The 15,550-nt window shown below is 40.8% G+C and overlaps 1 protein-coding gene across 2 annotated transcripts in view; it reads left to right on the top strand.

Annotated features, from left to right (window-relative positions):
• Corin (corin, serine peptidase) overlaps window positions 1-15,550 on the top strand; it is a 227,266-nt gene that overhangs the window by 87,198 nt on the left and 124,518 nt on the right. For both annotated transcript variants that reach the window (XM_032916299.1, XM_032916300.1), the window contains exon 4: window positions 7,123-7,330. In XM_032916299.1, the coding sequence (XP_032772190.1) occupies window positions 7,123-7,330 (208 nt within the window). The remainder of the gene's footprint in view (window positions 1-7,122; window positions 7,331-15,550) is intronic.

Below are 15,550 nucleotides of genomic sequence, written 5' to 3'. Positions count from 1 at the left end.
ATGTCCTGGCTTTCTATAACTACTTGGCTATCATTCGATAAAACCAGGAGTTTTTCCAATTTAGCCTCATCTTACATTCATTGAATAATTATTGAGTATACCCCAGTGACATTCTAGCGAAGAATTCATCCCTCCAATGTGGGAGGGTAATGGGAATAAGTCACTAAGGAACCTTCACTTGGTTGACTTTCGTTTCTTTGCCATGCGTGCAGTGGAAAATCTACTTTGAGTTGGGAACTTTTTCTCCTGCTCTGGCAGAGTGCAATACTATGTTCTCCTGTGATTCTGGGCAGTGGCGAAACCTCAGCTCCCAGTCAACCACCTAGTCACACAGGCAAGCAACTCGTGCTGGCTCCATACTGCTACATTACACATAACAAATACATTTGACTAAATGAACTTTTGTTTTTGTACTGACAGGGATCCCTAGGCTCTCACATAGGTCAAACAAACACTCAACCACGGAACAATTCCCTAGCCCTCTTTTAATATTTTTTTCATGTTACTTTGAGACAGGATTTCACTAAGTCGTGCAGGCTTGCCCTGAGCTCATTCTGTAGTCCATGTGGGCCTTGAACGAGTGTTTCTCTTGCTTCCATCGCCTTGGTAGCTAGGGTTACAATCTGTGCCAACATGCCTGGCTGATAGTCGGCAATTTTCAATGCACTTATCGGAACCTAACATCATAAAGGCGAGGTCCATCCGTATTTGTTAATGCTATAATGAAGATAATACCCGACATATTGTGAAAAGATGCAGGGGCACTTTACGTGGGGTGCTCCTGGGGTATGTTTGCTGTCTGGAAAGGTTAGCTCTCTGAATCAGACCACTGCTGTGGCACTTGACCCTCCAGGGCCAGCCTAGGTGCTATGATTCAGCCAGTGGCAAGAAGGGAAGTGCTCCCTTTTGATGATCTCATTTAATGATTATGATTCCTCAGAAAATAATATAAAGTGGTGATAATTTAAGTATCTTTTAGAAACAATGAAGACAGGGAACAGAAAGAAGAATGTTTGAGTGTGAATATAACTTCAGAGAAAATCAAAGAGCTGGATCATATTGTTCCTTTTGGCTTCTGAATCTTACATTTTCCCCAGCTTGAATATTCTGGGATATTTCTTTTTTTTAATTGGATATTTTTTATTTACATTTCAAATGTTATTCCCTTTCCAGGTTTCCTGTCCATAAACTCCCTCCTCCACCCCTCCCCCTTCTTCTATAAGGCTGTTCCCCCTCCCCAACCACCCCACCTTCCGGCCTCCCTGCCCTGACATTCCCCTGCAATGGAGGGGTCCAGCCTTGGCAGGGCCAAGGGCTTCTCCTTCTGGGATATTTCTTAAAGGAGGAACTTACTTTCAAAACTGTCAGTTCTGATACTAATCAGAGTTTCTAGTAGAGAAGCCAGGCTACGGGACTATGCTTGCCGTTGTGAACTGTGTGTATTCTAAGGAGTGGAGGCGAGTGGAAGCTTTGGTTAGGTGGAACAGGGATTGCATGCTTTGCAATAATAATCCTTGACTACAGTAGTTAGTTATACAAGGGTGACTAGGAAGAGTATCAGTCCAGGATGAAAGAAATGGCTGCCCCATAGATGTTCCTGAAGATACAGTTTTGTGTGAGTTTGCAGTGGTTCTTGTGCAAGGCTGCGGTCCTTCCAGTCTTTTGTGATGGTTACTCTTGCCAGGTTTTATTTAATCAATAAGAGATAAGAGGTCTTGGTGGATAACATCCAGGATTAATTTATTACATAATTGTTAGGGCTGGCAGAGAGACTCCATTTGACTCTGACTAACAATAGTCCTCAGTTCATTTTTAGTAAGAATAGGGTGGTTTGTGGGTAAGCATCTCTCTCTAGGGAGGTACGTCCCTTATTTGGTTTCTTCTGAGCAACAGAATCATGGGCATGTGTCTCATTGTATAGGCCAGGAAGTGTGTATTTGTTGTGTGTCTTCTCTCCCACCAGACCACGACTTTACAAAGGCAGGGGCTTTGCTTGCTTCTTACTATTTTCTACGTGGCTTGAAAAGTGCTTGACACACACTAGGAGTTCAGTAGAGATTGGTCATGTGAGGAGAGAGACCTCTGTGGAAATCAAACCAACGGTATGTGGGGCTCTTCAAAATGGATATGAATTAGGTGAGAAGATGCTGAAGATGCTTGGTGAGGAGGCAGCTGCTTCTGGAAGGGCCTTTGAGCAGGGAGTGAGGTAGATGGGCCTTGCCGTTTGCCAGCTGTGTAGACTGTCAGGGAAAGGGCTCCACCTTGTTTCCTCAGCTGTGAATCTGAGAGCAAATGAACTAATAATGAGCGAGACTGGGTCGAGGACAATGCCCTGAAGGGGTATGGTTGCTCGGTCAATACTGAGCACAAAAATACACAGATGGGAGCGAACTTGAGAATGTTCACAGCAATGTCACCACACAAAGGACCGCATGGGAAGTAGCATCCAAATTAACACCAGACTTTATGAGAGGAGCCAAAGGAGAGATTGGAAAGAAGGCCAACCCTGTCACGACTTTCTCCCCAAACCACTGAGCAACGCTGTGTACAAAGAGCTTTGCTTCTTGATCTCACAGATCCACAGGCTCTGGAGACAGGGCAAACAAAAGTAGGGCCATTGCCAGGGGGACCTATGAGGTAAAACCGTGCTTAAAATAATACATTTTGGGCAAATTAAGGCAAACTAATGTCTCGGGTATAATTTTCTCTCCTGGTATGATGTTCACTCTAGTTATTCTTTAATTAAATATGCAATTGTACCAAGGCAAACAGAAGCTCCAGCCATGTTTCCCTGATACAATAGTAGACAGTAGATAGCAAAATTCTAAAGAAAACAGATTTTTAACTTTTTAAAAATTTGAACAGCTCTTGCCTCGGTGGTTTTGTTACAACTATTTTTTTTATTTAAAAAACCAGATTTTATTTAATTTTAACAAGTATTTAAAAGAAAGCTCTGTTGAAATAAATGGGAGTCAAAATCAAACACACCATTTACTATGTTGCATCAATCAAAAATGAGCCCATTTGGGCTGACAGATGATAAAGAATACTACTGGTAAAATAGGAAGACAGAGTGTCAAATGTCTAGGAAATGAATCTGGATATTTTCCTCCCATAAACTCTTAAATTTCTTCTCTAGACAAGACCGTCTATGAATATCACCATTTAAAATTTTATTTTTACTCTTTTTAAGAGTCATTTATTTTATCTTATATGTATAAATATTTTGCCTGCATGTATGTCTGTGTATCATATGTTTATCTGGCGTTTGTGGAGATCAGAAGTATAGGATCCCATGGAACTGGATTTACAGATGGTTAGGAGCCACCATGTGGGTGCTGGGAATTGAATCCCTGGTTTTCTGGGAAGAGCAGCTCATGTTCCTAACCTCTGAGCCATGTCTCCAGACCAGAGGAACATCATTTCAAGGTTAGTTACTCAGAACCTTGAATTGCCTTTGTGCGTTTAGACTAATTAACCACCATCTGTGCTAGTTTAGACTACTTAACCTTTTACTCTTGCTCTGCATTTAAAATACTCACATTCACATGAATCCTGACTCTCCTTAATTCCTGAGTCCCAGATTTCTGACAAAACAGTGCTTATAATTTGCAAGCTACAAGGGACATTTCTACAGAAGACCAACCTTTAGTCTCTAAGTCTGGCATTGGAATCCTAGTGTCTAAATCAATGAGATAGGATCAGGGACAAACCCAATCTCATCTAGAAAACTGCTCTGTTGGGCTCTGAAGGCAAAACTCCCGAATCATGAGCATAGCTGCCAGGTGCACAGTGCTCTCACAGTTTAGCATTCTCTTGAGTGGAAGCTCTCTGTTAGTCAGTGCACACTCTGACAGCTGTTACTGGTTCATTGCTAACCAGAAACAGTGCTTTAGAATGAAGGCCCCAGTGAGACTCAACATTTCACTAGGAACACATTTGATCCTGAGTTAGTTTTCTTCCTTCATGATCCAATTTTCTGTTCTCCTTCCCAGATTTGTACTTGATGAAACTTCTTCAATACGAAATACACTAATCAATTAACGATGTCTATAAGGAACACTAAGACCAATTATGTCCTCTGTATTTTGTATGTGCTCTCATGCGTCAATCCTGACCTCTAATTTCCATGAGACTCACTACTAAGTTGGCAGGAAAGAAAAATAGCTTGTCCCCACCCTATGAAAAGCAAGTTTGATGTTGTAGTAGCTTAAATGAGACCCCTTTCAAAAGGCTGGTCCACATCCCCACAGAGAAACGACTTTTCATGGTGCACAGCATGTAACTGGCTTAGGAAATCAATTTCTGCTGGGGAGAATGGGTACACATACAATACGTGTTTCAAAGACAATGGATTATTCTAGGAAGAAGTCATATTTGACCCACATGTTGAGGCAGGAGGGACAATATGCAATAGACACCATTGTGTGCATGTGAAAGAGTTGAAGTTAATATCCTTAGAACATAATTCCCTTTTATATTCGTTGGCCATGAGTGGATTCTTAGCTAGGTCTGTTGAGTGTTCTTGCCCAACCTTAAGTTTTATAATCTTCTCTTGTCACTTGTGATTATAAAGCAGTCTCCATGGTCATTGTACCAGCCAGCACTGTCCTTGTGTGCTTCTGTAAGTCACCTTTTAATCTTTCTGTCTGCCTATTGTCTATCTACCCATTATCATTCTAAGTACATATGTATGGACGCTGTGCCTTCTTCATTTGTAATGAGAAAATTTGTGCTATAGTGTTAGGCTTGACTTTTTGATGAAATTGTGCTTTGGAAAATTAGGGATATAAGAAATTGTTCTTTATGTCTACATAAATTATTTGAGATTTTTAAAGATTTATAGTCATAATTCATCACTACTATAGAATTTTGCAGAGAGTACCACCAACACAAAGGTCCTTACTAGATGTGACCCCACACTAACTCCAGAATGTCCAGAAACATGAGGCAAAGTAGACTTCTCTCTTTGTAACATACTCTATGGTATGCTGGTATCAGCAACAGGAGATGATCTGACAGATACACCGACATTGTTACATATTCTTTTTAGCTGTTTCCTCTCTTGGGACATTAGTAATTAGTTTTTGGAAACTGCTTTTAATATATTAACTCTGATGCGCCTCCAGGTAGAAGCTACTCAGAAGTCTAGAAGTTGGTCTTCATGGCTGTCCTGGAAGGACGGTTTCGGTATTAGTCTTCTGAAATTGAGTTTCCTCAGACTGGGTTGTGGAAGGGAGACAGCTGTGGCCCAGGAGATACGGTTGCTTCTTCTGGTTCTCAGCACCAAGCTGGTTCTCAAAAAATGATGAATGTCTAGATTTCCTCTAAGTCATTTCATCTTTTGATGGAGAAACATTTACTGTCAGCTCGTTCACAGGAACTTCACCAAAGCTTCGTGCACACAGAGGTGGTTCTTCTGTCTTCCTGTTCTTCCAACCTGCAGTGGTTTGTTTTCCATATTAAAGTGTTTAACTTTCATCCCAAGTAGCTTGAGTGACATATTCATGAAACCTGTCCAGAATGTCCCATCTCAGCTGTGTGTGTGGGGTGTGTGTGTGTGTGTGTGTGTGTGTGTTTATATTCTAGTATCTATTGGAACATTTCCTTGTCCTGCCAGTTCTTCATTCTCATTTTGTCGTTTGAAGATAAGGAGGCACATGAAAGTGTCATGGCTTTCACTTCTTTGTCATGTTTACATTGAGGTTCTGTGTACAGAGACATCTACTTCCAGCTGCCTTCAAAAATGGAAACCGCATTGTACCACTGCGCTCAGCACGTTTGAGTGGTCAGTGAATATCCTCTAAAAATGGACGGTGGTATCTTTTGAAGAAGTATAGGGTTCTTTGATCAGATAACTATAGTCTGTTCATTTCAGGGAAGGGTTTCTGATAGGTGTTCAGAGTAACTGGAAGAAAAGTAGGATGAGAAGTGTCCTTGGAAGGAAATAGGAGGGAATTCAAAGTAGACTCCGAGATGTGTCTGAAAAGTGGGTGACGTTCCACTAGGGGACATTCATCTGTTACAGATGGAAGGCTGGCTTTGGTCATCTTACTAAACTGCAGGCTTCTCTGTCAACACCAGTTTTGTTAATGTGAATTTAACCTTATGTGTTGAGAGAACATTATCATAATTTCTCTGGAAATGATATAGTACCCAGCAGAGATATTCCTGTTTTTGCTGAAATTCCCCTCCTATTTTTTCCTCCATTAAAAGCGACTTAATAGCTTCACTATATTTCTGAAGCTTGTGAATTTTGTTTTTTGAAAATATTAGCTTGCATAAATAACAACTTCAAATTAGTTTAAATCACTAAATGGTTATTAAACCAAGACAAGAGGATAGAATAAAATGAAAAATAAAGTCTCTCAAAATTCCATTATAGGAACCCATGTCAATATTTTGATTTATGTTAGAGTAAGCAGGCAAGTTCTTGAGGTGGTAGAATTGTGTGGGTCATGAATGAGACAGTGCCTAGCAGGACTGTGAAACAAAGCAAGGTCAGAGGTCCAGAGATGACTGGGAAGTGGGCTGTAGGTTGGACGTAGACCCGTGTATCATTGTATGTATTTGGTGGACTGATTTCTTTCATAAAGTGCTGATTTTACTTATTATTTATGCCCACCATTCTATATGATTAAACACTCTTCCAAAGCATTTCACAGATCCTAGAATTAAGTATTCTATTGTCTAGAGTCACATATTTAAATCCATCTCCACTGTTGAAGGCTTGGGTTTCTATCTTTGAAAAGTAGTAAACAAAGTATGATCTATGTACACACACTGACATCCATAACCAGGACTGTTTGCTTATGATAAGTTCCTTTAAGTGGCTTTGGAATGTCACAGGATGTGGGTAAACACCCTCATGCATACTATCCTTCCCAGGTAGGTGTTCTGCAGCAGTTCCCTACGAGAGAATTTTCTACACCTGTTCCCCCTTCAAAAATATCACTAAGCCGATTTCACTGTTGTACCCACATATACCTATGTGAATAATTGACTGTATGATAGTATGGGGACGTATGACGTATTACAAGATCACTAAGCTATCATGTCACGTAAGCATATTGACACAGATTTCTTATGCGACTTCTAACTGTGAGTGTCTCCACTTCCCAGGCACCTGCGTGAACATCACCCACAGACAGTGTCAAATTCTGCCCTACCACAGCACGCTGCCACCCCTCTTGCCAATTGTCAAAAATATGGACACGGAGAAGTTCCTCAAGTTCTTCACGTACCTCCATCGCCTCGGTTGCTATCAACACATCCTGCTCTTTGGCTGTAGCCTCGCCTTCCCCAAGTGCATTGTTGATGGCGATGACAGGTATTTTGGAATCGTATCATTCAAAGATAAGAGCCCAGTTATTTTAGAGACAAGTGTCCAAGAGGAACAAATCATCCCGTTACTAACTCTCTCTTTATTGCTTTCAAGGGGGAGAAGGGACTTGCATCTGTCATAGTTAATTGCAAGTCTCTGTATTTAGAAAATCCAGATTCGTTTTTTACGGGGAGAAATTATCCATATTTTGATAATGCTGTCTGGGGACACTTGATTGCTGTTTCCGTGAGGGTCTGACAGGGGGAAAGTGTACTCAATGGTATAGCTGAAATGTTTGTTAGTGAGGCTTTTTATGGAGGTGTGTGGGGGAGAGGGAGGGGGGAGAGAACAATTCAGTAATAAGAAGTACCAAGCTCTCGTGATGAGAAGGTGTAGTTCTACTGCCACAGGCTTAAAGAGAAGAAAAGGCTCGAAGCAATTGGATACCTATAGCTAAGAGTGAGGGGAAGGGATGGATACCTCAACTCTCTTCTCCAGTCATCCAGCGAGGGCACCACAACATCCAGTACAATGGGTGAAATCCAGAATCTCATTAAATATCATAAGCCAAGAAATCCAAAAACCTTATTTAAATTATTATGAGTGGCATTCTCAATGGTTCTTCTCATCAGCATGGAGATCTAGTGCTGGGTTAGGGAGTAGATGTGGAGGGGCAAACAGAAACTATTAAAGAAGATAAAAATAATTTTCAATAACAGTTGATCAACTCAAATAGTGTCATGGTTATTTGAAGCATTGAGTGTATTTGGACAATTTCAAAGCACATGCTAAGTACCTATTCACATGTAATAACGTGAATTATTTCCTGGATTGAAATGTTAGGAACTTTTCAGAGTGGTAATCCGGGTACGACTCCATCCCATGTTGTCTGCGACAGTTTAAGCAGTGTGTAAAGTACCCTAAGCACCAGGGAAGCACCTGTCACCTTCGAATAGAGGTGGAACAGAAGCAGTAGAGGCTGAGCTGTGCAGAACTCGGTGAAACTTGAATTATCAGGGAATCAGGTACAGCGGGTGACTTTGTGGTACACATAGAAGGAGAAGGTGGACTTGGTCTTTCCCACGGGTTAAAATGTGAGACTCCTGTGTGGGCTGTGGTTGGGAGTCAGTGGCACAGTGTGCTTGCCTCTCACACAGAGAGCCCTGCACAACAGAAACAATTGAACATAGCCACCAAGAGATGCTTTCTTTTCCCAGACTGTGGCAACACAGTTGGTGGTTGTATTGGTTTTCTTGGGTTGCTTTAACAACTTGCCACCTGCTGGGTGGCTTAAACAACAGAAATGTCTTCCCCCATAGTTCTGAAGGCTGAAAGTCTGGGTGTCTGTAGGCCATCTGGTTCCCAGAACTCTATGGGGAGAATCCATTTCCCTTTTGCCCGTTTTCTATTATTTCTACCCCTTTGCCTTGTTCCCATGTTCCTCCAGTTTTGTCTCTGCCATCACAGACCATTTCCTGACTGTTGACATCTCCCCCTCTTCTGTCTCCCATAAGAACACCGTGTCGTTGGAGTCAGGGCTCACCTACACAATCTAGGATAGGAGCTCACGTCTAGACTCGTAAATGTAGCCCACAAAGATCCTGTGTCCAGTGAGGTGATTCCCAGTTCTAGAGATTCAGATGTGGACCTCTCATTTTGAAGCAGTGGTTGGGAAAGCAGGCTGTAGGAGCTGTGTGTCATGAACTCCTTGTCCATAAAAGAGAAATAATAGTTATACTTATTTATATAATTAATGTGAGGATGTAATGACACGTGAGGCTTGGGACTCTGCCTGGCCCTTATAAAGAGCTCAATAAATGCTAACGATAACCATGAAGTGGTAATTTGTGAAGTACAAGCAGAATTTATGAAGTAGAGACCACAAAAGTATACTTCATATATATTATATATACACATATAACATATACGTATATGATATATGTGTGTATACATATATATACACATATAACATATACATATATGATATATGTGTGTATATATACATATATACATATATATATATCCATACACACACATACACACACACACACACATATATATATATATGCCATGTGTGAAGGATTGCCAAAAAATAAGCAAATGAAGCAAAGTTAGATAAAATATCAAAGGTTTTTGGAACTAGATTCCCATTCTGTTTCTGTTTCATTTCCAAAAAATTCACTTAGGTATAGTTTTTAGATTAACTCCACTGTGGGCTCATGCCTGCACGCAGAAAGAAAGTGAAAGGCAGTGTGTTTAGAGTCCCGGAAGCACCTGGTCCATCGCGATGAGCCTCTCTATTCTCACTCAGTTCTGCTTGAGTAAGCACTTTTGAGCTGCCCACAGTTTCCAGGGCTCTCCCAGTTAAATTGGTTTTCCCCCTGACCTGATTTATCCTTTGATAACTGTACCAGTGTGAGCATTTTCCATTTTCTGTTATAATGAGTAATAATTTACAGTTACTTTTCTAGCCTTCTTTGGGGACTGATCCTATTTTTGTTATTACATTTAGTTTTCTAATTGGACTTGTAGGCCACGCTTCCTGCTGTCCTTTAGTGTGTGGATGGGAACTGCAGCCTAATTCAATTAGCAGAGCAAGTTCGGCAAAGTACATGCATTGTAGAAAACCATTATAAGGTCAAACATATTTTTCTCGTGTTTCACTATTTTGTATCATCTATTATAAGCCATATGATTCAAATAAAGAAAAAGTGTTTGTTTTCCAGCCCAGAAAAAAATAGCTACTTAATAACAATTACATTTTAATTTTGAAAGATTATAGCGGGATATATAAACAGTATAGTTTTTAACTTGATTCTCTTGAGAGCACAGTTACTGTTTAATTACATTGTATGTTGAAACAATGGGGTTTAGTCCCCTTTAGTTTGAACTGTGCTTGCTTTGACCAAATGTGGATGGACTGCAACAGGGACTGTTTGAAAGGCCAGAGAACATATGGATTCAGTGGAGGAGCATATCATCTAAAAGTATAAAAATTTCCCTGATAAACCGTTGGAATGGCTCTAAAGTACATAGATTAGAATGTATGGCTTAAAAATATCAAGTAGATAGCAAGAAAATGTTCGTTAGTGTTAGATGTAGATGAAATGTTCGATACAAGAAGTGCCTGCCAAGTCTTTATTGTGCTTTTGATAGGTAACTGTCACCTTTTTCTTTTTTAATCTCCTTCAAACAAAACAAATTTTTAGCCTTGATGGGGTGTTAATTTGGCTTGGAATATCAGTTTTGACTTAGCTTCCAGAAGGTTGTCTGGGAACCTTTCTAACTTCTCATGACCTCACTCAAATCTTCTATCACTTTGCAGGGAGAGTCTTTACCTGTGAATGGATGAGTTAAAGTAAGAAAAGTGATATATTGACTATTGATCCTTCTCCCTAGGAGTATTGATCTGTGACTGGGCTTTAACAGAATTACTCAGGGCAAGGAAATAAAATGTGTTTATGTGGAAAGATGACTAGAGATTAAAGAGTGTATCTCAAAATATATGATATATCTGCATATTTTAATATAACTATTTTAATTCTAATTTTCCAAATGCAGTCAAAGGTGAGACAATACGATTTTTAAGATATAAAGTCCTCAGGAAGATAAATTGTATCTAAGTCTAACAGGAAGGATGGAGTCTGGAAAGTGACATCATTTAATTTGTTCTTAAATAATCACGTGGGCAGGTAAAGGACCTAGTAAGATAAAAATGTAGGGCCATTTCCTGTTAGTAGTCTAAATTCCTATAGGTTTGTGTTGGAGAGTAAATGAACTTCCTCAAATGGACTCTCTCTCTCTCTCTCTCTCTCTCTCTCTCTCTCTCTCTCTCTCTCTGTCTCTGTCTCTCTCTCTCTCTCTCTCTCTCTCTCTCTCTCTCTCTCTCTCTCTCTCTCTCTCTCTCTCTCTCTCTCTCTCTCTCTCTCTCTCTCTGTGTGTGTGTGTGTGTATGTGTAGCCTTGCTTGCTTGTGGAGACCAGAGGGGTCAATTCTCAGTATTATTTCTCAGGAACCAGCTGTCTTGTCTTCTGAGACAGTCATTGTTTGGAACTTGCAGAGTAGACAGGCTGACCCATCAGTGAGCTCCAGATACTGTCCTGCCTTCACTCCTCAGTGCTGGGCTTGCAAGTACATGGCACCGTGCCCACCTTTTTAAAACCCAAGTTCTATGAACTGAGCCCGGGTTCTTGTGCTTCTGTGGCAAGCACTTCACTGACTGAACTATTTCCCCAGTCTAGAGGAGAACTAACTCTTTAAGTGTAACAATTTTTAGTAATATAAAGTTATACACATTTAAGAAAGTCAACCCTTGCTGAGACTAACCCCCAAAGTTACCACAGTTCTGATCGTGCCTCCCACTTTCTTACAACTTACAAAGGTGTTCATGCATGGTCTACCCTGTCCAGCAGATGAATTCCTCCTAAGTAGTGGGTCTTGTTATGGATGGAGTGTGTGGATTTCTGGGCCGACATCAACGTGATCCTGTGTTTAGAGATGCCAGATTTCTACTGTCCCCTCCTCTTTCCACTTCCTGACCCTCTGTCCTCTAACTGCCATGTGATCATTTAAGAACAGATTGACCAGGACTCCATCCTTGTGGGCTTTCTGTGAGACTTAGATTCCAAGCTACACTCCACGCCACTTTTGAAGCCCTCGCCTCTCTAGCGTTGTGGACCCAGTCTCACCTTTAATGACCTTCCTTTCCATTTCTCAAACAAAGAAACAAACAAAAACAAAGCAAAACCCTGAAAAGTTCTTTTGAGCAGCCTTGTGTGCAATGCCGTTCCCTTTGTCCAGAGGTCTCTCCTCTCCCATCACGGCCTTAGCTTCCGGGTCCCGGGCCTAGCGAAGCCTCCCTCCTCTGAGCACCACAGGTTTCCGTTTGTCTTTTCACGGCAGCCTGGTGATGCCCCTTGTTTTCACCGTATGTTACCCGTTCTTAATGTACCTCCCCCTCCCCCAAAGAAACCCGTTAGGTTTTGTATAAGGAAAAGAAGGAAGGAGACATTTGCAGAGTGGCTGAATTTATGTGTTTGTGATGGTGATGGATTCACTTGTTGATTTCCAAACTCATCAAGTTGAATGCGTTGATTATGTAGAGCCTTTTACATGTCAGATACACTTTTCTGACATCTTGATGGATTGGTACCAGGATTTCCTGTTTGAACCTCATCATATTACAAAGTAAGCCTGAGATGCCTCCAGGCAGTGGTCACAACGTACACCATACGGATGGTTTTTGAAAATCCACATTTTTTTTTGCTACAGAGAGCTACAAAGCTTTTAAAAACAGTTTCTATGATTTGCAAACCTGGTGCTGTCACAACATTTTTGAGTTAAACTTTCCTAATAGTGTTTAGTTAAATAGTAACACACTTGCTCAGTATATACTTCCTATGAGACTTCCTATGTGGCAGTGCTATGTCAAAGCACAGTCTGTGACAGTCACCTGTGTACATGCAGCCTTGACGTTGTGCTAAATTCTGAATGTGTAATAGAAATGAAAACATTTTTTGGAGAAATCATTAAACATATAAAATCCTATAAAATTATATTATAATTCCCTAGAAAATAATTGTACACTGTTATTTTATCCTACTAAAGACTTTATATCTTAAAAGCCTTATTGTGTCACCTTTGACTGCATTTGCAAAATTAGTTATATTATAATCAAGTTATAACATAATAATACATATCATTATAATATAACAATGTATAGGTCACTGGCCAAAGAAAGTAGACGCTAATCCTGTTAGTAGCTAAGTATCCAGAGTTGTTTGCAGGTTACTTACCAGGATGCACCCTAACTTGGAAGCAGCGGTCTAACCTCATACCCACCTGTCAGCAGTGTTCAGTTGGCCAAGCATGGTACATGTCCCTTTAATGCCAGACAACGTTGGTAAGCTATTGTGCCTAAAATACCAACTTAGGTGAGACTCTGTCTGCTGACTCAAAATGGTCCAAAGTGTAGGTAATTTACACTTGAATAATTCAGATTGCTTTTTTTATTTTATTTTACCAGATTGTAAAACTGGAGAATCAGGCCAGCAAAATCTTTCTGAAAATGTCTTTTCATGTTGCTGCCAGTGTCTGGGACATTCATACCCAGTTTAGTGGGGGAGTTCACTCACTTTTCTCTCCAACAGTTCTGGGTATCAACTGTTATTACTACAACATAGAGATAGTACTTGTGATTGGCCCTTACCGTTGGTGTCATTTGATGATACACAAAATTAGAAAGTTGCAAAGGAATGCCACAGTTGCAGGTTGCTCTTTTGTGTTTGTTTATGTCTTACCCTGTGGGTCTTGGAAAGTGTGACAAATTCTAAAGATAACCAGTGTCCCATCAGTGAGCAGGCCTGTTTTTTTTGTTTTGTTTTTTGTTTTGTTTTGTTTTGTTTTTGTTTTTGTTTTTTTGTACTCTTTCAGGAGCTGTTTTGTGACTTTGTATTATTCCTGATGGCTTAAATCAACATGTCTTGACTGTTTGGCATTTCTTGGAGGTTTTCCTCTCCTAAGAGTGAAACTCCAAGGTTGTCAAATAAACAAAATAATCCGTCTGTAAGTTTTATCTACTTTACTGACATTTTCCTATTACATGGGAAGGATGTTAAAACTGAATGGCATGTGGAGATTTTGCAGTTGTGGGGGAAAGGGGGTCTGCAGGGCACAAAGGGTTTGCATCCTTGTCCAGATCACTTAGATGGGGAGAAGACACTGTGGTCATGGGTCTCCTTCCACATTTGCTACTGATAGTTTTATTCCCAGGGGCACCTAAGTCATCCTTTGTGCATTTTAATAATTTATACAACAGCTACTTGTGGTGTCCCCTCTTGTATACTAGGGAGACGCTGCAAAGACAATGCCCAGGAACCATAGATAGTCAATAGATTGACTGTAGCGTTTGTATTATATTGATGGGAGATAACTTTCTCAGAAGGGAAGGGAAGGAAGATATGAGGAGAGAGGCTATGTGAGGAGGGCCCAGGAGAAAGAGGGGCTGCAGTCAGGATGTGAAGTGAATAAATAAATTAATGAAAAAATAGCAAATAAATCAATAGGTGATCATCTTAATGTGACAGGGACAGGCATGAAAACAGTCTTAATATTCAGATCATTTCTTATTCTGGCTCAAGATGCCCACAAGAGTAATTTTTGCTTGAGTGAAAATCATGACCACTTTCCTTCCATGGACGGTGGATTTTACTTCCATCCAAACTATGTTTTTCTGAAGCGGTCCCCCTGAGACAAACAAACAGCACCCCTCAAAACCTGCGGTGGCTGCATTTGCTGATTCCGAGTTATAAAGTCTCCTACCAGATGTTAATAATAGTTGAAGCATCTACTCGACATGCCATCGTGTTTCCTCCCTCCACAAGTATTTGTTGCGCCCCAGTTGGATGTGAGGCATGCAGCTGTGTGCTGCTAATCTTCATTTACTCCTTCATAGTCAGCTGCCACATGCCTTGCACCAGCTCTCCCCTAGACACTGTTTTAGCAATGACCACACTTGGGCTCTTAGTTGGGTTCATGCCAGGGGAGTCACCAGTAGATCAGGATGCAGGATGGGAAGGTCACATAATAGCCACCTCTCATGGTCACCTCATATTCTTCTATGCCAACTTGTTCATATTGGGTGCATCTTATATGAAAGAACCTGGCTCCCAAGTAGCAGCCTTCCCTAGATGACTCTTCCTAAATTCCAGCAATTACTCCTTTCCTCTTTAAACTTAGGTGTTAATAGCTCCTGGCCCCACCCTACTGCGCTAACCCTTGTTGGTACTAGGAAACATTGCTTTCATCAATAGTTTTTTTGCGGAATACTATGCCATGCTCTAACTTTAATGGATCATCTTTTCCATGCTGGAGCCATGATTATTACACATAAAGACGAGATAATCAAAGTCCTAGCTGTTAGAGTTCCAGATGAAAGAGGGTAAGGAGTATGCTAACAGGAATATGCCGACTCCTTCTGTTGTCTCTTTTCTGATGGGAGACCATGGAAAAGAGCATCCTTCACTCGCTTACTCTTCATCCCTATGCCTAGATCAGGTAGAGACCAAGTAAGCATTCTGTCTCTCTCTTCTATGACGTGTAAGGTTTCTTCAGTCACTTGAGGTGCTGTTGGATCCTCACAGTGACGCCAGGCAGCCTGTGGCCTTGCTCTTTCTAGCAACAGTGAGGCATTCATATTCTTGCATCATGCTGGTTCGTATGTGAAAG

This window comes from Rattus rattus, chromosome 11 (genome assembly GCF_011064425.1).
Source record: "Rattus rattus isolate New Zealand chromosome 11, Rrattus_CSIRO_v1, whole genome shotgun sequence".
In the NCBI taxonomy this organism is placed as follows: Eukaryota; Metazoa; Chordata; class Mammalia; order Rodentia; family Muridae; genus Rattus; species Rattus rattus.
Note: the sequence above shows the minus strand (reverse complement) of the source record. Positions and strands in the feature narration are given on the sequence as shown.